General features: G+C 43.2%; 1 protein-coding gene across 1 annotated transcript in view; it reads right to left on the reverse strand.

The window, feature by feature from the left end:
* KIF16B (kinesin family member 16B) overlaps positions 1 to 26765 on the reverse strand; it is a 327590-nt gene that overhangs the window by 86479 nt on the left and 214346 nt on the right. The window contains exons 18-22 of the mRNA XM_056122148.1: positions 17829 to 17882; positions 14529 to 15863; positions 9870 to 10022; positions 7601 to 7697; positions 6419 to 6469 (exon numbers count right to left, since the gene is read on the reverse strand). Of these exons, the coding sequence (XP_055978123.1) occupies positions 6419 to 6469; positions 7601 to 7697; positions 9870 to 10022; positions 14529 to 15863; positions 17829 to 17882 (1690 nt within the window). The remainder of the gene's footprint in view (positions 1 to 6418; positions 6470 to 7600; positions 7698 to 9869; positions 10023 to 14528; positions 15864 to 17828; positions 17883 to 26765) is intronic.

Raw genomic sequence — 26765 nt, forward strand, 5'->3', positions numbered from 1 at the left:
CAGACAGGAACTCATTACAACTGAGAAGATAACTATACTCTGGATATGGAGAACCTCACCTTGCTCCCTACCAGAGTATGATGGGTTTAGAACTCCCAAACAAAGATGCAGTGGAGTCAAGAGAAACCTTTGGTGATTAAAGCCACAGGGTAGGGTAGATAACTCAAAAGGTCAGAGGACAAGTTTTGCATGTGGGAGCCCCATGTTCAATCCCCAGGATCACCTGGTTCCCAAAGGACCACCACGTGGAACCCGTAAATCAAAAATGTAGAAAATAAGGCCACATTAGGTAATGATACAAAAGTAGTGGCTTCTGCAGACATTATGGCAACCTTCGTACTTTATGGAAAGTAAACAAAGTGCTCATATCAGAGCTGATTTCCAGGTAAAACTTTGCTTAGGTGAGAGAAGTGACATGAAACGCCAAACACTGAAATGAAGAAGCTATTTCTGTTCTGTGTATGGTCTCAGCAGTAGCCACAAGTATAGCTACTTAATCACAGAGCTAAGTTATAATGAATATCATGATTTTTATGCAATTCATATTTTCTGCATGCTTTGTGAACCACATTAAAGATCATAATTTATAACAGAAATATGTGTGAAACATACAAGGCTATTTAATATTTATCACTCTTTGTTAAAATTATGCCCAGTACTCTTGTATGTTATTTCCTTTTCTTTTTTTTAATTTATAATAATTTTATTTTTATTTTCACATATTCTATAAGGCAGATTTCTGAACAAATCTTAGCTAGATGGGTTTGACTCAAGATTTGCTAGCATCTGAAATTCTACATTTTAGCAGAATCAATTCTTATTTTGTGATCAGAATATATGCAAAAATACTGAATAAAACAATTTTTAAAGGCCATGCAAAAAAGCATATGATGGAAAAAACCCACACAAACATATATAAAAATATTGGGCTGGAGAAATAGTACAGTGTATAGCATGCCTGTTCTGCATTTGGCCAACACAGGCTTGATCCCTGGTAGCCAATATGGTTCCCTAAGTACAATAAGTGCAGAGCCAGAGTAACACCTGAGAATCACTGGGTGTGCTGCCCCGCCCCCAACAAAACAAAAAACAAAGAGCCCATAATTTTGATGGAATCTCAGAAAACTATCATGATTCAGAAATATTTCCCATGGAAGATTTGCCATCCAAGAATGTGACAAATCGATTTTAATAATGTCCTCATCAAAGATCCAAAAGACTTCACCTGTGAAGCAACAGGATCTGTGTGAATGTGTGTATGGGGGAGGTGAGGAAGGGATCAAGCCTATTCCACCTGAAACATTTTAATTCGAGAGCCTACCCAGGGCAAAATTGACTGCTTAGCTACTGCAAGCAAGCTGGGAGCCACCAGTGGGTGGACCCTAACACAGTGTCTAGTGTCCTGCCTTTTCCTGTTTACTTCCTTCAACCAGGGTAGAGGACAATTAATGATGAAAATACTGAATAAGCCAAGTACCTTGTGGGCACTGACGTAGAAAGATGAACGATGTGCAACTCCTAGTCAAAGGGAAAGTTTCTCAATGGGTCAATTGTTGACACTGTCCTTATCATTCAGAATAGTAACGAAGATCATTCAGCATTTACCCTGTCCAAAGATTTGACCAGACAGTAAATGACTCCTTCATGACAGGGCTAAAATGACTGACTTAAAGGAATAAGCTGGCTATTTCAATGGTGTACAACACTGGGTGAATAGCTGACAAGAACTAAACACGAATCTGGAAGGAGAGGTGATGGAGCGATGAGGAGGGACACCTCCCCATCCCGAGACCCTGAGAGCCAGAAGTCAATGTCAGATGAAGTCAGTAGTATAGAACCTATAACATGGTTCTTTGTCAGGATGTGAACACAATGGGGAGAATGGCAAAGAGTGAAACACCAGAGAAAGAGATTTCAAGGAGCCCAGTCTAAAGCCTCCTGCAGAGAAGGCCAAGTAACTAGAAAGTTCTTAAGAAGGGAAGACCTCCATGAAGCTGACATGGGTCTGAACTCCTCTCAGAAGTAAGGCCAGCACACCTGGCATGGGCAGCAGCACTCACCTTGGTTAGAGCTTATGTGTGATGGGTAAGGAGGGGAGGAGCGAGGAGAAGCAGTTGGAGATGTGACCCTGTATTTGATAAGGCAGCTACAGAAGCTGTTAGAAAAAGTTACACATGGGAAAGGTGAAGAGTGTTTCTCAGAGTGCACAGGCTCAAAGACAGAGCTGGCGTGTGTGTGTGTTGGGGGGAGCACGTGGCATGGACAAAAGAACAAACAGGAACCGCAGAGGTTTGAAAGGGACAGTCTAACAGTCTGAAAGGAGACAGGAAAAGGAAATTAAGGGAGGAAGAACGCAAACCCCCAGAACCTGCAGTGCTGCCTTCATCCCATCTGTGACAGGGAGGGGACATTTTAAAGCCCGGACCTTCCAGGAAACCTGATGCATTCATTAACGTGCTTGGCTACAGAGCTGTCCCAACCGCGGCTAGAAGGATGGCAACGGAGGTCATTTGACAAGCCGGGCGCTTTTTCAGGCAGCGCAAATTAGCCTGCTGGAATCCAGCGGGCACAGATGGAAGCCAAACACAATCAGAAATGCTTTGATTGCTTTGCAAATAATGGAGCGGGACTCACATTACAAGGACTGGGCTTCGGGATGGGAAAGCAAGGTGGTGATAAAGATGTTTTATCAATGTTCTGGTATCAAATATAATTATTTCTTGTAGGTGTTTGAAATATTTACACTTTCAATATGAGAGGCTTGCATTTTTTTCCACTGTCACATCCATTAAGCAGCACTGCGACCGTCACAGTTCTGGAAGGGCTTCATCCTGCTCGTTTTAGGAAAGATCTCAAAAATGAGGCTGATTATTTTTCACACCTACAGTCCCTAGAAAGTCGGCAGATGCAAGAACAGCCACAGAGCCTTTTCGAGGGAGTTGAGGGTCAGTCTCCAGAGCTCTGGTGCCACATTAGGACGGTGCTGCAGAGTGCAGCCTGCTAGCAGTTTTCATTTTTGTAAGAAGATGTGCCGGACGCTTAGTAACTTTTGCTTGGCTGGAATGATGAGGCACCTGAATTCTATTAAAGCAAAACATCTGACCACATCCAACTGTGTCCATGTGTGGGCCCATTCAGAGGCTGAGTGAGAGGGTGGGAAATCTGTCATTCCTGTACTATGCGTGTGTTAAGAAGGGCCAGAGGTGGGCAGCGGGCCTGGCTGCAGGGCGCCTCGACTCTGAAGCTCTGCCACTGAGAGGAGGCTGGCTTCTCTGTTTCCGTGAAGAAAGTCAGTCAGGTCCACTAATATACTGTGGAACTTGGATGACACCCAAACCCCACTTGCCAAAACAACATTCAGAATGTCAGCTTTCCACTTGAGAAAGCTGAACCACATCTTGCGGGAGCATAGGATGATTGGCGAAAGTAGCGGCCTCAGATTCAGGATGAGGGCGCCCAGGAGGTCACCGCATGGCTGCTGAAGGAGGTTTTTTGTTGTAACTAAATCCAGTGAGCAGAAGGCTCTTGACACAGCCCAGGAACTGCACATTCTGTCCACCAAAGCCAATTTGAATCTCCTGGAATTCAGAGAGAGGCAAAGCATGAAAATTGCCCCTAGTGCTGGGCGGGCTTTCCAAGAGGACCAATGCATATAAAGCTGAAGGCAGTAGGAGCAAACATGCTGGCCACATGTCAGGTTCTTTGCAGTTAGCAAAAGCAAGCCAGTAAGGCCTCTGAACAGGTTAGCTGAAGTTCTGGAAGAGAATAAGCCATCTGCTCAAGAAGGTCTTTTACAGGGCACTCCTGAAGTCTTCTGCACCAGCTCTGAGAATTGCGTGCAAGTCTGGGTAAATACAGAGCTAGTTCTAGTCTCTCCGTGTTCCAGGGGGAAAACCTGGACGAGGGGAGGAACCTTTGCAGTGGCTGAGCTGGGAATAAGGTCAAGAGTCCTGGGAGGCAGGTGTGCTCCCCTGGGCTGCAGTCCCCATCCCGCTGCTGATGTGACTGCTATCTGAGCCACAGGGGAAGATGGAGACTCTAATGATGCCCAGTGTGACTTCAAGGGCAAGTCCTGGGCTCGGCATTTCAGAAACAGGAGTCAGCTGATGATGAACATTATGACGTGCGGGGTGAGCTAATGATGTCACACAGGGTATCAGATGATTGACCTAGCTGATTCCTCCCCTGCCAGTCTCTAGCAGGGGACTTCTGGTATCTGTATGAAGGGCTCATATCCCAACCCAACCTAGGGCTTCTTCTGTCCTGACAATGACCAGGGACTCCAGACAGCTGATTTCTCTGGGGCCTAGTGTGTCCTTCACTTGCTGCTCACTACAGAGCAATGCGGTGGGTTAATGCCAAGGAACACTGCTGGTGCATGCTTGTTGCCGTCTACACTTGCTGTAGGCCAGAGCTGGAGGTGCTGGCTCTGCCTGAGCTGAATGCTCCCACGATTCATAGACACTTCCTGAGATGTCTGTGCAGCCAATCTGGATGGACTGGATGGACTCCATGCCGAAGCAGTGTTCATCTTTCTGAGTCATGAGCTCACTGACACTTTTCGACTTATCTTGAAAATATTCTTTACGGCTAGCATTGTTTTCATTAAGGGGAGAGATACTAGGTAGATTAAAATATTTTGGTTGACAGTCACCCATGCATTAGGATGGCTAGAGTTCCACTTAGGATGCGACAATCCTTGGAGTACGATGGGCTGCTGGGTTCTCTCCTGTGGTTCTGACAGGGATTTGCAGGCCTTGAAAGGCGTTGATTTATGATGCTGGTGGTTGTTCTGATCTACCTTCATCCCACTTCTCCAACAAGGCCAGAGATAGCAGTAATATCTTTGGGCAGAACTGGGAAAAGACAGTTTCTGTTCAAGATGTCAAAAATGCTGAAAAAGAAATATAGTAGCACTTTCTGTAGTTCCATGCACATAAAGATTCCTGAGGTCATTGGTTTCACTGTGTAGAGTAAAACAGGACAAGTAAAAAGCCCAAGCCATCTGGATTGACTGATGGATGAATTCAGATAGAGAGACCGATTCGCACATAGAAGACTGAGTTCCATGATGTATCTTTTAAACTGAGGAGTGTTTTGATAGAATTATATTGGATGGGATTGATCCCACAATATCCATTTCTTGGTCTAATAGTTCATTTACTCTAAAATAATGTAAGACCTTAGGATTGGTTTCCAAAAGTTCAAATGGAGCTGTGAAAATAGTTCATAATCATACCTCCAAATTGTAAGAGAAATCTGGGCCGTACTCACTGAGAACGCCAGGACTAGTCAAAAGAAACTGACAAGTATTTCCACCTGAATCATGGTTCTCTTTTCTCATTTCACAGGAATTCTTAATTCTATTTCCCCTGGTTAGACTGATATTACTGTATCTACAAATTAGCATTATCAACGGCAATGTCGTGCACTTCACAAAATTTCCTACTAAAGAGGTGCATGTCTACACAACACCCAAAAGGAGAGAGAGAACACAGGGGATTGCCCTGCCACAGAGACAGGGGGGATGGGGGGATGGGGGTGGGAGGGATATTATCCATGGTGGTAGAAAATGGGCACTGGTGGAGGGATGGGTATCTGATCATTGTATAACTGAAACCAAAGCACAAAAAATTGTAAATCTACAACTTAAAAAAAAAAAAATAAAATAAAGGGGAAAAAAAAAGAAAAAAAAAGTTAAAAAAAAAAAGAGGTGCATGTCTAAACGAAAATAATGGTATAAATGGATGACTGGAACAGAGGGTATGGAGAGGCTCAAACTCAATAACCCTACTCTGAAACATCGCCCTTCACTTCCCAGTTTCTTTTTGAAAATGAGTAGATACCATCTTAAGATTTATACTAGCTTGCAGTTTTGTTTATTAGTTTTTTAGCCTAGACATATATGGGAAGGTAAAGGACCTTAGTGGATGAAAACAAAGAAAAAATATTACAAATTGCACACCCAAACAACGCTGGGTTTGATAATCCACTACAGAAGTAAGATCATCAACTAAGAGCATTTTCTTTGTATCACTGCCAACTCATAGTCTATAAAAAGAGCAAGGTTTCTATAACATAGAACAAGACTCAATTCCTTTCCAAGTCTTATTGCTGACTCTGATTATATAATTCTGCCTTTTAAATGCAGGCTAAGGGAAAATATATGGTTACAAATGAGAAACTGGGCAAAGGCCACCACCATCGCTCCATGCCATTCAAATAAAGTCAAAGCAGTTTTCAACCTGCAGGATTTCATTTACTTTTAAGTCCATAGAATACTTTGTCATCTCTATTAGCCATTAATCTCACTGGGACTTCAAAATTCTAATTATGCAACTAAACATTAAGAAAATTTAATCACACAAGCATGCCATAATTTTAGGCGACCTTATCAATCTGGAAAATCATTACCTACCTCATATTTTAGCTTTCGTTGAATGGTGCCATTGTGAAGCTTCTCGTTATTCTGAAAAGAAAATAAAAACCCTTCTATATTAAATTATAACATGTTCATACATGAGAGAAATCCCCTAATTTGATTAGAAATATTTATAGGAAAAAAGTCTATAGAAACACAGTTGTCATTCAACAATGACAGCCTTTCTGTCCCCAAGGTAAACAGGACTACCGAGCCATCTGCCTACAAGCAAAATGAATAATTTACTTACAATCTTAACTTTCTAAGAATAACATTAAAAGTAAGATTTCCTTGGGACATATCTTAATTTGTAAGACAGACAGGAAATACCTTTATTTTGATAAAAATCAATTTGTCACCAGCATGTATCATGTCAAAAGCAAAATTGAGTACCTACTTGGGATAATTTACCAAGCAAATTAAATGTCTAGGGTTGGTTTCTAGAGAAAACAGAAGATACCACACATAGAATTTTTATAAGTCAAGATAAAAATAAAGCATTTTCTGCTTTTCTCTTTTTGGGGGGAGGGGTTGTGGGGTATACCTGGTGTTCTGTGCTCATGGAGCACTTCTGGTGTGCTCAGAGGACCATATATGGTGTCAGTGATCGAACCAGGGTTGTTCAAAGATACTACAGGCACCTGAAACCCTGTCGTATCTCTCTGGCCAAAATAAAGCATTGAGGAGGCTCTTTAATTGACTTAAGAATTTCTCTCAGTGGCTTGAGAACATGCTTTGCATGTAGGAGCCTGGTTTTAAACCCTGTCACTATCTGATGTTAAGCAAAACAAAACACAATCTTCCATCAGGACTTAAAATCATTGTTTTGCTTTGGTCTGGGGGCACACCCAGTGGGGTTCATGGCTTCCTTAGTCTGCTCAAGGGGACCTCGTGCAATGCTGTGATCAAACTGGGGTCAACTACATGCAAGGCAAGCACCTTAACTCCTGTCCTCTCTAGGTAGCTCCTAGAGGTTCAAATATGCTTTTTAATATTGTGACCTCTATAAATAGAATTTATAAACTGTTAAAAATCCAACCAAAAATTAATGTTTCTAGAATATTTTGCATTTCAATTTTCTGACTGAGATAAGAGAGCAACAGAGGACTCCTCTCCCTGAAAACTTACTGAAAGCACCTCTCAAAATAGAATGAGTGATTACTTAGGGTTTCTTCTCACCTTCATCATATCTGTGGAGTTATCACTATAGTCACCAAGCACACGATGCAAATCCTGAAGACGTCTTTGGACTTCTTCTTCAATATAAGCATTAATCCTGGAAACAACAGAAATGAAGGTAATTTAGAATTTCTAGCCAGAAGGGGCATTTCTGATTATCTTTACCCTCAACACAGGGAAATGGCTAAATTGTTTTTTAGCATCGTTTTGTTTGGGGGCCATACCTGGCTGTGTTCAGGCCTACTCCCAGCAGGGTTTTGGGGCCCATATGGGGGTAACCAGAAACAGAACCCAGTTCGGCCATGTGCAAGGCAAGCAACAACCCACTGTACTACCCCTGTGGCCTGGAAGTTTCTAAATTAAGAATTTAGCAATTATTAATGCCAAAAAATGAAACTTTTTTTTACTTTTTAAGAAATTTAGTGCTGCATATTTATTAAATCCATCACCACCACCACTGCCCCCAACCCCCACCTCAACACACACACACACACACATGCACTAGAACTGGATGGATAACAGGATGTTTGAAAAACATGGGAGACTCGGTGATTCTGTCCCAGTTTGCCTCAATTTCCACAGTGGGAAGCTCTGGTGCAGAGGATCAGAGAATCAGGCTTTAGGAGGCCCAGCATTCCAGGCCTCACTCTGTGGCTCACCATTTTACTCACTAAGCCTCTTTTCAGTCAGAGGGAAGAAAATGACAACAGTTACTTCATACATGATAAAATCACTAAGAGGAAGAGTGAAAAAACAAAAATCTTCCTGATTCTACTGGAACAGTGTCTGGCCTTGTTCTGTTCTGTCTTGTCACTCCACCTGGGTTATCTGCTCCTGTTTGGGAGAGACTGTAGTTTAAGTCTCTACTTTCCCAAAGGCTGGGCACAGGACAAATGCAGTGCAGTCAGAAACAGCTCACTTTTGAGGCAATTGTTAACTGAGTGTCTGGCATCCCATACACTATCAGTGACCCTGTATAAAGTTCTTCCTTTCATCCAGAAGAAACACAGAGACATTAGTGCCATCAAAAATCTTCTGTGTCCATGGGGCCAGAGAAATAGTACAATGGGTTGGGAGTTTGCCTTGTACTTGGCTGGCCCGAGTTCCATCCTTGACGTCCCATCTGGTCTCTGGAGCCCACCAAGAGTGATTCCTCACATCGAAGGATGTGCCTCTGCCCCTATCCTCCCAAAAGAAAATCCTCTGTGCCCAAACCGATGGTTTACTGAGTTCTACTTTCCCTCATCCGATGTACAGCTGCTGATTAGATGGATTATATTAATGATATGTTTACATTTTAACCCACTTTTAAAAAGGTTTTATTTCACCTTTCTAATTATATGGAAAATCCTGTAATTATTTCTGTCCTATTGTCTGTGGCAAAATGATATTCTGAAATGCAAGGTAAATAAATTAATATTTTAAATAAAACAAATGAGACTGCAAGAATGGAATTACAATAATAATAAAGTACAGTAGTTACAAAAAATCATATGCAATTAAATGTATACAAATAAACTGCCTCTGGAGGCCTTTATTTAAGTTTTAAATTATTCTGTAGAAGGTAGAGACACAGAGGCTTGTGCCTTTCAGAATACATTTTGATATCCAAATATATATTTCTGAATAGCCAGGCCTTAGAACTCTCAAATTTGAAAGATCCTATGCCACTGGTGGGTTGAGGAAAATAATCCCTATTCTTAAAGATAAAGGACTATCTCACTATATCTCACTGTCAAGCCACAGAGAAATTTATAATGCCATCTGGGCTGAGAATAATTTTCTTTTGATAACATCAAGTATATTAAGATATTCAAAATCATTCTGAATATACTGGTATGGTTTTTGTAATAGACTCCATGTACGTGCAACGGATGCTTTCTATAAATTAACTGTCAGCATCAGATCCTTCCCTTATTAGTACAGTTCAATGAACTCTGCTTTATTCTTCATTTCAACCTAGTCTTGTATTACTTCTTTTGTTACAATCTGATTTCCCTGCAGATTCTATTCCTACCGTCTCACACAAACTACTTGTACCACCATTCCTTATATGTGGCTGGCTAGCTCTTAGGTCTTTGGTTCCCTTCAGATAATCCCTCATTGTATCACTTGTCAGAGAATAGTAGAAAAGGACAAAGCATTTCTCAGGACATGCAAAATTTGCCCCTTTGACTGATCCCTCCATCATCAAACCGATCAGTCTGTGGAATCGTGGTCATTAATCATACCAGAAATGCAGACTCGATATCAATGTGATGCTCAGTACCTGTCATCCATGAGAGAACCCAGATGAGATTTTTCAGCACTGGATGACAAACTGGAAGCAGCGCTCTTCCCCTCTAAGGCTCCGCAATGCTCTTTCTGAACAACATCGACCTCACTGATCCTCTGCTTCAGCTGCTGTATTTCATGTTCTAACCTGTGAGAGGAGTGAATTGTGGTCCATTTGGGAATACTGTTCCCCGAGCAATTTCAATGGATGGTACACTGTTCTAGAAACCATGTGGAATTCATACACACACTCTTCATGCAAAGACCTTTACCTTCTAGTAAAGTGCCATATGCTCAGAAGGCATGTAACATAATAATCGGCCAGAAGAAAGAGTCCAGAACAAGTATTATGGATGTTTAAAAGTGGGAGAGAATTTAACCATCAAAGGTGCTCTCAGTATGCTCTGAGAAAATCCCCAAAGGTACATGAGCGGGATTCTGAGTCCTCCTACCTCTGCTTTAAAAAAAAAATGGTTATTGACTCTATGTGGCAGGAATTCACTAAGTATTTCTACCAGACAACACAAATGCATGCTTTAGAGAGATTTTTAAGTCCACCCATCTCTGACATCATTCGTGGTCAAGGCAGTTCTAAGTTGTATCTCATAGGCCATTGGGAATTTGAGTATTTGGAGAGGCTGCTGGAAGGTTCTCCAAGTCAGAAAGTAAAAGCAACACAGGGACTGAGCTATGAACCAGGAATGCCCCGTGGCTAAGGAAGAGGGTATGGAATTGGGAAAGAGGTGGGAGACCTAACACTCATGCTGAGTAGCTTGAGAAATTCAACCATCAGTAGTGGAACAGAACAACAGTCTCCATCAACAGATGGTATAAAAAAAATAGTATGTGATACCTAACCTGAGATTGGGAAGGTGAGACTCTTCTCACCCAGTGTAAGCAAACTGGAATCCAGCAGCACCTGGCTCAACTTGACAGTAAATTTGGTGCAGGGAACATAAGACCTAATTGGGAGCTATAGCTGCATTGTGTAAAGCATGGCAAGTTAGTGAATCCTGGCTCTCAATATCTTTATTCAACAAATGAATCAACTATTCTCTAAATTCCCCCAACCACCGCCAACTGACAGATTCTGGCTTCTGCTGCTGATGATATGACATCACCAGCTCGAGGTGTCAGGAGTAGCAACCGACTGCTCTGTCCTTAACAAGTTTACAATGCTCACGAGGGTGATGACAGGGTCACCCAGGGTAAGTACTCAGGTGTTCCAGAGCAGGCAATGCCTGATGTAACTTAGCACTTCACTGTCTACTGATTAGCATCAATTCACGGGGCATTCATCATTTTCAAAGATCACCTAAAAGTGGGATACCTGGAGTCAGGTGGCAGCCAAAGAACAAAGAAACAGTATTACACTGAGTCTCAGAGAAGGACAACAAGTAAGATGGAACCAGTTCAAGTTTTAAAGTCTATAATTATGGTGATGCCCACTGGTATTATTCAAAGACAGTCTTTAGGGCTCTGCAAGCAGAAAAAAGCAAAAGGGGTTCAATTGGGGCCCATAGGGCTTGATGAGACTTCTGGGAGGCAAGGCACAAGCAGGACATTCTCTATGTTTTGTTTTGGGGGTCACACCCAGCAGTCCCCAGATTTACTCTTGGTGGGCTCCATATGTGGTGTCAGGGATCAAACCTAGGTCAGCTGCCTGCCAGGCAAGCTCCTTACTATTGCTCCAGTCTGCAAGCAGGATATCTTGGAAAAGGGTAATGAAACATGCAAAGAACTGGCCCACCCAGATAGCAGCTATGTGGTACGTAGACATGAACAGAGCATGGGAAAGAGGGGGCGGGGTGTAGACCAAGATTTGAATGCAGTCCTGCCACTTTCCATGTAATGTCTGTCCCTAGTCATTACATAGCCATTGGACAGTAAAGACAAAAAAAAAATAAATAAAATAGTTTAAATCTTGTTCATAAAATGTCAAGAGGGAAAGCCAAGTTCAGTGCAGTTATTCAATCTGGTAGCCTAAGAATTGAATCTTTCACCCTTGGGGAATGGCACAAGCAGTCAAGTCAGGCTGCACCGCAGGCTCTGCTTTAGCCATGAGAACCCAGAGGGATGACGGCACATGAAATGATCAGCTGGAGACAACCGCAAAAACATCACAGCAAGAGCAATGAGCTCGCAATGTGTTGGCCTGGGTACAGTCTCAGTGAATAGGACTCCATCAGAATGCATAAAGACAAGACCCATCCTTTACAGGGCTGTGGAAGAAATATTGGCACTGGGAAACACTTCCATGGAAATCACAATACTGTAGTTACTATAGAATATTAATGGTAATGACCGGGGTGCAATGCCAGCTGACAAATGCCAGGTACCTCCAAATAAACGCTCACACTGCATTCTAACCGCACCCTGATGTGGAGAACAAATTGGGACCATGCCCTCCACTACTTTAAATTTCCTGGGGCTGGAGCTTTGCTGGCCATTTCATTTACATAACATACCTGCAATCATTTCCTTAAATCTCCAGCCAATTTCTCTTCTGTAATAGCATTATGGTTTCTGATTGTTATTTGTTGTTGCTCTTTTGCCCGAGGGGATTATCAGAGAGCAAATATGCTGGGTAAGCACAACTGCAAAGGAGGCTGCTCTGACCTCGCCGGAAGGAAGGTGACGGATGTAGGCCTTCCCTTGTCATCCACACTGATGCCAGGTATCTGCCAATGACAAGCTGGACGCCTAGAAGACAGCATGCTGGGCTCACTGCCACCCTCCTGAGAAGACTGTGGAGGGAGGAGAGCTGAGGCAGGGAGCAATCAAGGCTCTCTAAACTGAGCATCAGTTAAGATCTGATGTTCCTCAGCATCTCTAGAGAGCCCCTGAGTTGGGTAGGAAAGACAGTACTGAGAGGAAGTGCTTGCCTGCACACGGCCAACCCCAGTTCAGTTTCCAGCACCACATATATGTTCTCTGGGCCCTGCCAAGAGTGATTCCTGAGCACAGAGCCAGGAGTAAGCTCTGTGCACCACTGAACGCAAATATTTATATATGGAGAGAAAGACGAAGGGAGGGAGGGTGGGAAGGAGGGAGAGATCCACTACTTTAAATTTCCTGGGGCTGGAGCTTTGTCCAGCCATTTCATTTACATAACAGACCTGCAATCATTTTCTTAAATCTCCAGCCAATTTCTCTGCTGTAATAGCATTGTGGTTTCAGATTGTTATTTCTCTCTCTCTCTATGTATATTCATATATATGAGTGTGTATGTATATATATCAGATATATTTAAGATATTCAAGATCATTCTGAATATACCCATATGGTTTTCATAAAAGGGCCTTTTTATAAAGATAAAATATAAAAACCCTTATAAAAAATAAAAGACTCAGACCCCACATTAGCAAGGTAGGAAAGTACTTGCTTTCAGGATTCCAAATCCAGCGGTATTTTTACACGAAGCAGCCAGGCAACACTTGTGGGAGCTCTGACCTGACCACGGGAAAGAGCAAACCTTTTCACATTACTGAATGTATTTGTTATGAGAACTTACGATCTAGAAAACATGAATGGATAGAAAAGACATGTTCATTCTTTTCCATGGATATGGTGCTAGTTCCCTGTTTCACTTCTAATAAAATCATGAGCAATATTAGCAAATCATCCTCGAATATGCTCAAGTCTGTCACAGTATTTGGCACACCTGCAGAACTCTGATATAGCATTCTCGAGTTTCCCCTGAAATACTGTCACAGGGGTGAAGCAGTAACTGTGCTTCAGGTCCTTAACAGCTATGGGGATCAGTGAACTTTATGTGCCTGTGAACACAGGGATGAGGTTTTACTGGGAGAAGATTTAGTCATACAGGAGAGTCAGTCCGCAGAGAGGGACGCAGGGGAGGGAGGAGAAGTGAGAACGGAGAGAAGGAAGAAAGAAAAGAAGGAATGGAAGGAAAAAGAGAAGGAAGGAGAAAAGATAACAGGGAAGGAGGAAAAAGAAGGAAAGGGGCTTGAGAAGGCAAAGAAAGGCGGGGGTGGGGGACAGAGGCAGAGCAACACGGGGAGAGTTTTCTGTCTTCTGTATGTGTCAGCTACCCAAAGGCACATCAATCCAGGTTAGGGATTTAGCTGATGAGCACTTAGCTGACAAACACACATCTCTGGTTTTGTTTCTGGGTCATGCATGGCAAGGCTTAGAAATCACTCCTGGTGGTACTCTGGGGACCAGATGTGGTACCGGGTTTTGAACTGGGGTCACCTGCATGCAAGGCAAGGGCCTTACTCAAAGTGCTATCTCTCCAGCCTCAAAATTAACTTCAGACTCAAGTCTCAAAAAGAAGGATTCTAAGGAATAAGTAAAAGACGGTACTTTTCTCAAGCATTTGTCACAGAAACTATAAATACTGGGCGGTACAAATGTGTGTGCGTGTATGTGTGTATGTGCGCGCGCACGTGTGCACACCAGTTGTGTTCTGGGCTTACTCCTGGCAAACTCAGGGGGACCATATGTGGTCCCAGGAATGGGAACTGTGCTCCCTGAATATGTGGTCCCAGGAATGGGAACTGTGCTCCCTGATGCTAGGCAAGCATCCTGCCCGCTCTATGATCTCTCCCATCCTGTCTTAGAAACACTCAAAGAATCCTTCAAAGAGGCCCTGAAACACGCTCAGCCTAGGCCCACCCCTCAGCCTTACCTCTCCCGGTCCTTCTGCAGGGCCTCCTGCTCGGCTTCCAGGCTGGCCTGGAGTCCTGTCTGCTCGCCGTGGCCGCCGGGCAGCAAGGCCAGCCGCTGCCTCTGCTCCTCCACCTCCGGGCCCAGGGCGCAGCTCCGCTGCAGGGCCGAGTGGCGCTGCTCCAGCCTGGCCACGGCGCGCTCCAGCGCTTCTCTCTGCTGCTTCTCCCGCGACGCCAGGATTTCTTTCTCCTTCCTCCTCACCTTTTCCTCCTGCCGCGCCAGGTTGGCGGTGAACTCAAAGGTGGCCTGGAGCTTCTGGAGCTGGCTGGCGCTGGCCTGGTACTTGGCCAGCTGTTCCTCCTTCTCTTCCATTTCTTTCTCCACTTGATACAGGGTGTTGTCTAGGCTGAGGGGGCCTCTGTCCAGGACCTCCAGCGCCCTCTGCTTCTCTTCCAACAGAGTCGGCAAGTGATGCTGCAGGAGGTGCTGCAGCTGGCGCTCCTTACACTGCAGTCGGTGCTCCGGGGCCGCGGGGACGGCGTTGGTGCCCCCGTCCTCGCTTCTCCCCACTGCCCGAAACTCCTCCTCACTTCTGGGCTGGAGACGCTCCAGGAACCCCTGCTCTTCCTCGACTTCCCTTCTCAGGACGTCCTTCTGCTCCACCAGATCCTTCTCCAGGTTGGCCAGCTTGACCAGCTGCCTTCTCTTGAACTCCAGGAACTGCAGCTGCGCGCGGGCCGCCTCCTCGCCGTCCTCCTCGCCCTCGGCACGTGCCTCCTTGGCCCGCAGCAGGGCTTCCCGGATGCCCTCCAGGTCACGCCTCTCCTCCTCTACCCGCTGCACCTCGCCCCGCTGCAGGAGCCGGAGCAGCTCCTGCTTCTCCCGGAGCTGGTCCTCCAGGTGCACCACGAGCATCGCCTGCTCCTTCTCCTGCGCCTCCAGCCTCTGCTTCTCCCACTCGAGCTGGGCCGAGTGCTCCTCCTTCGCCCTGCGCAGCCGGTCCAGTTCCTGGAAGATCTGGAGCTTCTCCGTCTTCTCGGTGCGGTTGAGCTCCTGGAGCCGCTGGAGCTCGTCGCAGACGCGCGGGCAGCTCGGGTCCTCGTGCTGCGGCTTCTGCGGCTCCACGCCCTGCTGCTCCCGCAGCCTCTCCTCCTGGAACTTCTCCTTCTCGGCCAGCAGGTCCTTGAGGCGGCTCTCGATGTGCACCGTGCGGCGCTTGAGGCTCTCCTCTTGCCTGCGGATCTGGCGCTGGACCAGCTCCGTCTCCTTGCGCTGCGTCTCCACCTCCTGCTGCATCCGCTCTAGCGCTGCCTTGTCGGACTTCTGCTTCTCTTCCATCTCTTCTATGAGCTTTCTGCAGGGCAAACAACGGTGGCAGGCCATTATTTGGTCCCTACGTTGCCCTGTTGCTCTGCCTTTTTTCCCTAGCTGAAATGTTCTGGAAAAATGAGCCTATCGTGGAGAGCCACCAAAATTACAATTGAAAGAAAACAGCGCAGGGGCGGCTGTCCATTTAATTTTCCAGCAGCACGATATGTAACTTTTCACTCTCCAACTATCCAACATATCATTTGCCTAATCTCTTGGAGTGGCCGCTGATATCATTTCTTTGTCGCGTCTAAGCATAATGTGTCATGCGTGATAGGATTTAAAAAGCCCCCTGAGCGCAAAGCAGAAAGAGCCATGCCCAATTTAAATTTAAATGTGAATAATTTTATTCAGCCCAATAGCAAAAACCTCCGCAAAAATCCAGTCACAAAATTACATTAAAATAAAAATGCTTATGCTGTCCTCAACTCACTGGGGTCAAACATCAAAGTCAAGATTGTTGACAGTTCATTGATCCAGAGCAAACACATGCTTATTTAACCTTTAATCACTCCGATAAATGGTGATTGCCAAATGAGCCAAATTATTAGTTTATTAATGCACAATATAAAAAATAAAAGGACCCTTTCCTGGAATATTTAAAAGCCCGATTCTAGAGGCTCTTGGACACAAAAAAATAAATGATCCCTACTGGGTGTTAGTTATATCAATATTTAGACGTTAGGGTGGACTACTAAGAAAGGATATAGGATATATAAGAGTGATGCTGGCACAGAGCTATCTTTCAAGAAACTGAAAGCGAATTCATCTGTAACATGTAAACTTCAGATTCTGAAAAACGTTATCTAGTTTGTAGATTTTCTCTAGCCTTAGGTTCTACTCGGGTATATCTAGCATTGGCCCATTTCTTAGATTGTGGCTGGAGTGATAGCACAGTGGTAGGGCATTTGTCTTGTATGCAGCTGGCCAGGCCGAGAATACTAAGAGAATAACCGTATGTGATTCCCCCGCCCCTCTTGGAGATCCTGGTAAGCTACCGAGAGTATCTCGCCGGCATGCAAAGCCTGGAAAGCTACCTGTGATGTATTCAATGTGCCAAACACAGTAACAACAAGCCTCACAAGGGAGACATTACTGGGCCCGCTCGAGAAAATCGATATGGGAGGACCATGACCATGACCGTTAAATAAACAAACACTGTCCTCCCGTTGTTCAACGATTTGCTCGAGTGGGTCCAGTAACGTCTCCATTGTGAGACTCGTTGTTACTGTGTCTGGCATATCGAATACGTCATGGGGAGCTTGCCAGGCTTTGCATGCGGGCGAGATACTCTTGGTAGCTTGTCGGGCTCTCCCAGAGAGGGGCAGAGGAATAGGACCCGGGTCAGCCGTGTCGGCCTTGTGCAAGGCAAACGCCCTACCGCTGTGCTATCACTCCAGCCCCAGATTGTTAAGTCAGGGAAAAAGAAAAAAAATAGACAATACTTACAGTTCTGTCCACAACTGAATTCAGAACAAACAACCAACACATGTACATATACACATACACGTCCAAGAGAATGTAAACAAAAAATTTTTTAAAAAAATAGGCCAATTATAGACGAGGAAAACAAATGGTTAAAAAAATAAGAAAAGATGTTTAAAAAAGTGAGGAAGAATAAGGGAAGAAATTTTTTGGCTTAATTTGGAGGGTACTAAGAGAATAACCGTATGTGAGTTAAATTTAAACACATATATGGCATGTTGACTTTAATAGGTATATTAAATTTGCCCACTGCCATTATTCCCTATTTCTCACGAGAATGTAAAGATATAAAGAATTCAAACAAGAAGCAAAACAGCTAAAAAGAAAGTACCAATATTTATTAGGCATATAAATAATAAGCAGAGTAAGAGAGTTACTGAAACACAGAAAAAATCAGTCTACGATGTTGGTACAAGAATCCAACAACAGGTTAGTGTGAAAACTCACCAACCATATTGTAACTTACCTTTTACTTTCTAATTTTTCAAGTTCTTCTCGTTGTTGCCTCTCAAATTCAAGTCTAATAAAATTAAATAAAATCTGTCATTTTTTGGAAAAAGCTTTTTACTCTATATTATGTTATGAAAAGTATTAGTTTATCAATTATTACTTTAATTAGCACAGATTAGCACATTTAAAATGTATACTCTATTTAAAATCTATGATTAGAAACCAGACAAACTTTGGGGAGTTTGAATTCAGACTGAAAAGAACATATTTACTTGAAGGAAAACAAACAAAATATCAGTGAACTGAAAAGGCAAAGTTAAAGGAGATTTCTAAATTATAAACATTTCTATTCCATGCAGTTTAGTCACTGAGGAGCATATAAAAATGGAGAATCTCTACCTTAGACAGATGGGTCCTTTAATAGGGAAAAGACTGCCAAGGAAGTAGAAGAGAAAGAGAGCAAAAGCATCAATTAAGAATTAACTGAGGAAATACCAGGAGAAAAGCAGTAAGGTATTTATTATAGTCAAAAGCCATGCAAAAATCGAAATATCCCACAAATGTCGTATTTCCCAATAATTTCTTGAAGCAAACATGCTGCAAATAGCTGTTAGGTTGTACACATAATCTAAGACAACTGTAGCACCAATAACCAATTATGAATAATAACTGAACAGAAATAAAATTCATATTATTACTAATTTATAATTATACTGTATATAGGTTTATCAAGAATCTCCAGTAATTAGCAGTTACATAATAGGGGAATTACTGGGGCAAACAAAGATTTATGAAAGGACTATCAGAATGATAGCAAAATAAAGGAAGAAAGGCCATTGGAAATTTTAAAATAATTTTTAATTATTTGCTAAAACACTAACACAAAGTTGACAGATTTACTTATTATAACATTTCAGTATTTCTATTAAACAAGTTGAAGTCTAATATTTAATCCATATGATTTCTTATTGTGGTAGATGACAGATGCAAGCTAAAAAGGAAAATATTAAAAATCAGCATAAATTATATTCCTAAATAATGAATAAATCCAGATTGGTACAGTGATCTAATATAAGTTTCAAATGGAGATGTTTCCAATTTATTTTCGGCTAATATTTAGTGTAAGATGTCTGATGGAAAAAGAGAGGGACAGACATAGAAGGACTGCACTCATTTGTGGAGTATAAAATGACATGACATGAGAGTGATGCCTAAGGACAGTAGACACAAAGGCCAGGAAGACTGCTCCATAGTTGGAAGTCTGCCTCATGAGCAGAAGGAGAAGGCAGCTGGAATAGAGAAGGAATCACTAAGACAATGATAGTTGGAGGGACTGATTGGTATAGGAAATGTGTGCTGAAAGTAGATAAAGGACCAAACCTCTTGGTATCTGTATTGCAAACCGGCAATTGCTGTATTGCTCCGGCAGCCGAAGACCTCCAGGACCAGCCACCACCATGCTGAGACCACTCTCCGCACACATGAAGGTACTGGCAGAGGGACAAAGCCACGCGGGTTCCGGGGCCGAGACCTCCAAGCCTACTCGAATTGGAGTCGAGCATCTTCCACCCAGATCCTCCAAATTCCAGTAGGCGGGGGTCACACCCACCACCTGGCCCCCTGGCGCCGTGTAATCCCATCAGCGGCCAAGACTCAGAGACTATAAAATCCAGATCCCGGAACCGCGCGGCCGCATTTGTGGCCACGCGACATCTTATTACCTCATTCCTACTTTGGACAAACTTGCAGGCTATCGAACGATAGCCTGCCCACAGGGCAGAGTCTGGCAAACTCCCCGTGGCCTACCAAATATGCCAAATACCAGTAACAATGATGGGTCTCATTCTCCTAAAGAGCCGTGAATATAATCTCAGGGCTAGGATGAAAGAGACGTTACTGGGGCCTGCTCGAGGCAATCGACGATTGCAAACCATAATGTCCAAAAGTAGAGAGTATGGGGGAAACTGATTGTCATGGACACAGGGGGAGGGTGGACAAGGGTGGGTATACTGGGGGGATTTGTGGTGGGGAATGTGCATTGGTGGAGGGATGGGTGTTTGATTATTGCATGATTGTAACTCAAACATGAAAGCTTGTATTGTATCTCATGGTGATTCACTTAAAAAAAAAGATATGTATGTTTCCTCTGTTTCTATAGATGGAGTATTGGGAGTATGAATATGAATTTTAAAGAATAAATTGATTTTATTTTTTAAAAAAAGATGCCTGGTAGCTTTTGTAAGATGAACTATAAGTGTCGGGGTATGATGCCACCAGCAGGTCAATCTGTACCTGTGAAGCAAGTGCATCAGAAGCCTGATGGCATCTTCAGACTTCTAGATACCCCTAAATTGCTGCTGTGCCTTTGGCCAGACCCCAAAAACTTGGGGCAAACTTTACCAAGAAAGTAAACGGCCAAAAGTTAGGTGTGTGGGAGACACACTCACAAACCACCTCCAGCTCAGTTATATAATTGGAGGCATGGCTCTTTGGTTCCTGGTTGAACTGCTTAACGGCCATGATCCCAGGGACTCAGAAACAAATCTCGAAACCCAAGGGCTTTTGGCAGAAATGCGTCCTGCAGTCCGGTCCCTGCAGCAGGCTACCGGTGCTGGGACAACTTAGGTGGGAATAGGTTTTGTGCCTTGGCCTGTTCCCCCTCGTGCCCGGTGTCGGTCATCCTCCAGAGGCCACTGTACAGTCAGGTTTGGGTCCGCAGTGACAAGACATGTGGGGCCTCACAGGATGGGGATGGAGTCGGCCCTTTCCTCCCCATCCGAATGAGACCCTGTGTTGCTGCCCTCAAACGGCCTCTCTGGCTCCTGATCAAGCTACTTAGTGACCATGATCCCAGAGACTCAGAAACAAATATCAAAACCCAGCGGCTTTTGGCAGAAATGCGTCTGGACCGCACAGTAGGTTACTGTCGTCGGGCCACCCCAGGGGGGAAAGGGTGCTGTCCCTCTGCCTGCTCTCCCTTGGTGGCCTGGTGGCCGCCATCTTCCAGAGGCCATTGGACAGTCAGGTTTGGACCCACAGTGATGAGACACACAGACCTCATGGGATGGGGCTGGAGCTGGCCCTTTCCTCCCCACCCCAATGAGACCACAAGTCACCACCCACGAATGGCCTCTTTTGCTCCTGATCAAGCTGCTTAGCAGCCATGAACCCAGAGACTCAGGAACAAATCTCAGAACCCAGCAGGTTTTGGCAAGAAATCCCTCCAGATTTAAGTGTTAAAATTTTGGAATTTCAAAATTACGTGGCCACTACTGTAGCCACATGACATCATATGTTATTCATAACCAGCAATAGAAAACAAATTGTCTACTGTTGCCTTTTCAGCAGATCTGAGTGTAGGGGTAAAATCCCAAATAATAATGGTGGGTGTGGTGTTGAAATGTTGAATGTAATCAAAGTATAGAGAGAGTAATTTGGAAATCATCTGCCCCACAGGTAGGAGGAGGGTGTGGGATGGGGGTATACTGGGGATTTTGATGGTGGATAATGGGCACTAGTGAAGGTATGGGTGTTGCATTGCATGACCAAGACTTAAACCCGAAAGCTTTCTAACTGCTCTCATGGTGATTCAATAAATAAAATTAGAAAAAATGGGAAAAAAAAGGTAAGGTGGAGTTCACGCACAATTCAATCAGCCTAATCAGTGACTGAATAAATAGCAGTACTCCTACATAAAAAAAAATAAAATATTTTAAAAAAGATGAACTAAGTGACTTTTACATGTTATCTATATGTTCCCAGAAGGGTTTTTTTTTGTTTTTATAGTGACACCTGCTACTTCTCCCCACCCTTGCTCTGTTTCCATGCTCCTCTCCTTATTTCAGTGGTTTCCACTGATGGGAGGCAACATTTGAGTACCTAATACGTATAGGTGCTGTACAGGTACTCTGTATATAGTTTCTCAGTTGAGTCTAAGTATAATCCTTTGAGCAGAGAATATAGTCTCTAATTTCTATAAAAATTATAGAGGACTCTTCTAGGATGGGAGATGCATGCCCAAAGTAGACTACAGACCAACATGATTGCCACTCAATGCCTCTTTTGCTAACCACAGCACCCTAAAGGAGAGAGAGAACAAAAGAGAATGCCCTGCCACAGAGGCGGGGTGGGATGAAGGTAATGGGGGGAGGGGTAGGAGGGATACTGGGATCATGGTAGTGGAGAATGGGCACTGGCGGAGGGATGGGTACTCGATCATTTTATAACTGAAACCCTGTCACTACTATTGTCCTCCCACTGTTCATCGATTTGCTCGAGCGAGCCCAGTAATATCTCCATTGTGAGACTTGTTGTTACTGTGTTTGGCATATCGAATATGTCATGGGGAACTTGCCAGACTTTGCCGTGCAGGTGAGATACTCTCGGTAGCTTGCCAGGCTCTCCGAGAGGGGCGGAGGAATTGAACCTGGGTCAATCGCGTTGGCCACGTGAAAGGCAAACGCCCTACCCGCTGTGCTACCACTCCAGCCCTGACTGAATGAAACCCAAGCACAAAAAATTGTAAGTCTACAACTGTATCTCATGGTGTTTCACTAATAAAAAAAATTATAGAAAATAAAGTTTAATTCTCATATGTGGTCTCACAATCACTGGTATTTGTATTCATATTTATTGACCTCTGAGTTAAGTCTTTTGGCAGTAAATTCTGTCTTCCCATCATCTGTGTAACCTGTCAGAAACATAAGGCTCATCTTTGACTCTTATCAAAACTCACAACAAAATTCATCCAGTCACCAATTTTGTCAGCTTTGTTTCTTGAATATCACAAGATACCTTCCATTCTTTCCCAGTTTCTCCAGGGGCCAAACCATATCATCTCTTATTTACATGATCATGTGTCTTCATCATTTGTTTGTTATTTCTTCTCTTATTGCGCTGTTCCTGGCTATTCTCTGCAGAATACTAGGTCAGAATATTGTTCTTCAACAATCCTGTTTTCAAAATACTTTCCTAGCACTATCTATAGTCTCAAATTAAAAATCTAGTTTAATATAGCTTCCAAGGTCTTTCACTATGTGGCTTCTGTCTATTGAGTTTTCTGTCTTGTTACTTCCTCCACAAACAAGAGAAGATCTGGTTTTGCTTTTCTTTCAAGTTTCTGTATCAAGCAAAGGACAAAATAGTGCAGCTTAGGTATTAGTTTCCTTAGGAAACTGGCCTGAATTCTAGGAACTACCAAATTCTGCAGTCATGGGCTATTCTGTGTGTTGGGATTCTTCATACTTCTGAAACACTAAGGAGCAACCTCTCATTTTTGTTTGGATGCCTTTAGATAGCTTCCAAATGGTAGCTACCTGGTTCTAGTACCATGGTGGCAGAAGCAATGGCAGTGGTTAATAGCCATCGACACTGACAGTCACTAAACACTTACCCTGTATATGGCTCTGATATTTTGGATTTAACTCTCTGAGTGAACATGTGCTAGAGTGCAATTATGATCCCACTTTATGCACTGAAAAATTATCCTTTTACTAACAAATGGCAAAATCAGTCTTGATTCCAGAGTTCATAATTTTAAACTCTTCTCTGCCTTCGGAAGAAGGTAAACTCAACTTTTCACATTTTGCATCAAATGATTCCAAGGGAATGATCCAAATTGTGGAGGACGTCACTTAGAAAGGACGTCACTAAGAGGGACACTTAGAAAGACCTGAGACTCAATCCTTTATGTAAGATAGAGAAAATTGGGATTCAGTGACATATAAATAGTAACTTCTATATGACCCAGACATTCCGCTTTTAACATCTACCCAAAGGGCTCAAAACCTCTATTTGGAAAGACAATTACACTCTTATGTTCACTGCAGCACTATTAACAATAGCCCAAATCTGAAATAACCCAAGTGCTCAAGATCAGGTGACCGAATAAAGAAACTATGATGCTTAAAACACAACGTAATATTATTCAGCTCTAAGAATTTAGAATAAATCATGCAATTTGTTCCTATTTAGATGGATCTGGAGAGTATCAGGCTGAGTGAAATTTGTCAGGAGAGAGAATGAATGATCTCTCTCATAAATGCTGGATATTAAAAAAAAATAGCAGGGGAACAACAAATACCCACAGACAACAGAAACCGAGAGCTGGTCTTCATCAGGAAGCTTACCACAGGGAGAAGGGGGTGGGGAGACACTTGAGATAATAGTGGGGGATAGTGGACACTCTGATGGGGGGTATGGGACGGGAATATTTTATGCAAGAAACCTACCAATAATAGTGTTATAAATCACACCGTGTTAAAAAAATAAAAAGATAAATAAAAAGAAAATCACAAGAAGTAGCTCCAGGTCCTACAACCACTGCAAAGAACCTTCCTCACACTCTACCCCATATACTTCCTCTTCTATTGTGGTACCTTGACTTATAATATTGTTCTTGATAGTTTTATGCATCCATTATTTCAGCACCATACCCTCTATGACTGGTCCCTTCACTCCACCAGTGTCTCAATACTCTCCCATCCCCCTTACTTTCCTAGGTTTCCCCTCGCCACCCCCACCCGAAGTTCAGATCCACAGACCAGCTCTTCAGTTCTGTTGTCTTCGGTCATTTGTTATTCTCTCTGTTTCTTTCTATACACATATGAGAGAAATCATTCGGTATCTGTCCCTTTCCTTCTGACTTCACTCAGCACAGGACCCTCTAGTTCCATCTATGTAGCAGCAGATTATTTTATCTTTTCTTATAATGAAACATTACTCCACTATGGATGCATATACCATAATTTGTTTGTTCAATCATCAGTTCTGAGGCACTTGGATACTGTAAATAGATCTGCAATGAGCAGAGAGAATAATATATATATATATTTTTAAATTTTGAAATAGTGTTTTTGAGCCTTAGGACAGACATAAGGGCCATATTTCATTTATTTCATTTTTTAAGTTAATTCCCCCCTCCCGCAACTTGCCTCCCACCCACCATTTTGCATCGCCAGGAGACATTTTTTTAATAAGTTTTTGCACTGTGGTTGACAGCACTGTTAAAGATCAGGTTTCAGACATAACACTCCACCATCCCAACAATGCGTCACCTCCTCCTCCTGGCTGAATGCTTCTTTCTACCACAGATGTTGTCCCCTTCCCACCTTATCCCCCTTGCCCTCAAACGCCCTGTTTCCTACTGAATGTTTCCTACTAGGTTTCATGTTCTTCATTTCCATTTTCTTTGGGTATTGGACCACATTTTAAATAAGATGTGCTAGGAACTTTACTAATACTGTGTAACTTCTGTTAAGTATTACATATTTACTACCTTTACTTTAAACGTTACCTCTTACTATAATCAATGATATTATTTCAAACAGCAAACTTCAATAGCTTGTAAAATATAAATGTGAGATTGTTAATATCAAGAAACGATGAAGTACTATGTAGCTGTTAGAAAAGACGAAGTCATGAAGTTTACATACAAGTGGTACTATATGGAAAGTATCATGTTAAGCGAAATGACTCAGAAAGAAAGGGATAGACATAGAAAGACTGCATTCATCTGGGGAACATAAAGTAACAAAATGGGAGACTAACACCCAAGTATGGCAGAGATTAGTACCAGGAATTTCACTCAATGACCCGGAGGACAACCACACATGTTAGGGGAAAAGGGAGCTCAGAAAGAGAAGGGAACGCCAAATAAAGGGTGTTGGGAGGATCCACCCACGATGGGAGAGCATGCTGAGGGTAGACTGTCGACCAAGCATGATTGCCACTCAATGCCTCTTTTGCAGACCATGGCACTCAAAAGGAGAGAGAGGGAAATGCCCTGCCACAGAGGCAGGGTGGGATGGGGGCTGGGGGGGGGGGGGATGCTGGGATCCGTGGTGGTGGGAAATGCACACTGGTGGAGGGATGGGTGTTTGATCATTGTATAATCGAAACCCAAGCACAAAAATGTGTAAGTCTACAACTGTACCTCACGGTGTGTCACTATTAAAAATAAATAAATAAATTTTAAAAAAAGAAACGATTAGCCACTGTAATCCCATTTTAATGTGGTTTCATTTAAAATAAGTATAATTCACCAACTTTCTGTACTCAAATTCTCGTGGCTTAAATGCGGATTTTCTAAACACTACAGCTGTTTTTTAAACACAAAAGTATATAATTTTTGCAGCTGTTTTTAGCATTCTAAAGTGACATTTGAAAGTGTGTTATGTGAAACTGTGTTAGGTCTCGCCAAAAAATATAACCTACATTCTATTTTCAGAAGAACAGTCTTTTCTTTTACATTAAAAAAAAACTCAAGAAATTTTCAGTTTAGGAGCCAGAGTGATGCATCCATTGATTTTCGTTCAATCCATGTGTCAAGCACTAGTCTAGGCACTGAAAGTTCAGGGAAAGAAGCCACGTCCCTGTCATCATAAGCTTTCCACTCTCAGGAGGGGCAAAAGCAATGAACAACTAAGATATGTTAAAATGTCATGAAGAATAAAGCTGAGAAAGAGGCTAGAGAAAGGAAGGGACATTCAGGAGAGAACAAGATAAAGGAAGTGACCACAAGAATGGCAACATGCCACCACACCGAAGACTAGATGACGTGCTTGTGCAACGTGTGACTTGCCAGAATACCACCAAGAACAGCCAAGGGAGAACAAAGTGAGATGGACAGAGTGAGTGTGGCTCAAGGAAGAGCAAGAGACAAGACCATCGGACATCACAGTGGAGAGATCTTATCCCTCAGAACTCCCTGCAAACAGAGACCCACAAGCTACATAACTCACAGAAGGTGCTCGACCAATAGCTCCTGTGATTAGTGCTTTGAAGTCATTGGCATGAGGTCCAGAGGAAGACCCCGATTACAGTGACACAAAATAGCTGGGTGAAAGAGATGGTATCAGACAAAGCAGGCTGTTCTTTGCATTAAAAAACTTTTGAGGGACAGAGGTACAGCGAGCAAAATGCTTCTCTTGCACATAACCGACCCCAGTTCAAT

This window comes from Sorex fumeus, unplaced genomic scaffold (assembly GCF_029834395.1).
Source record: "Sorex fumeus unplaced genomic scaffold, SorFum_2.1 ptg000044l, whole genome shotgun sequence".
NCBI lineage: Eukaryota > Metazoa > Chordata > Mammalia > Eulipotyphla > Soricidae > Sorex > Sorex fumeus.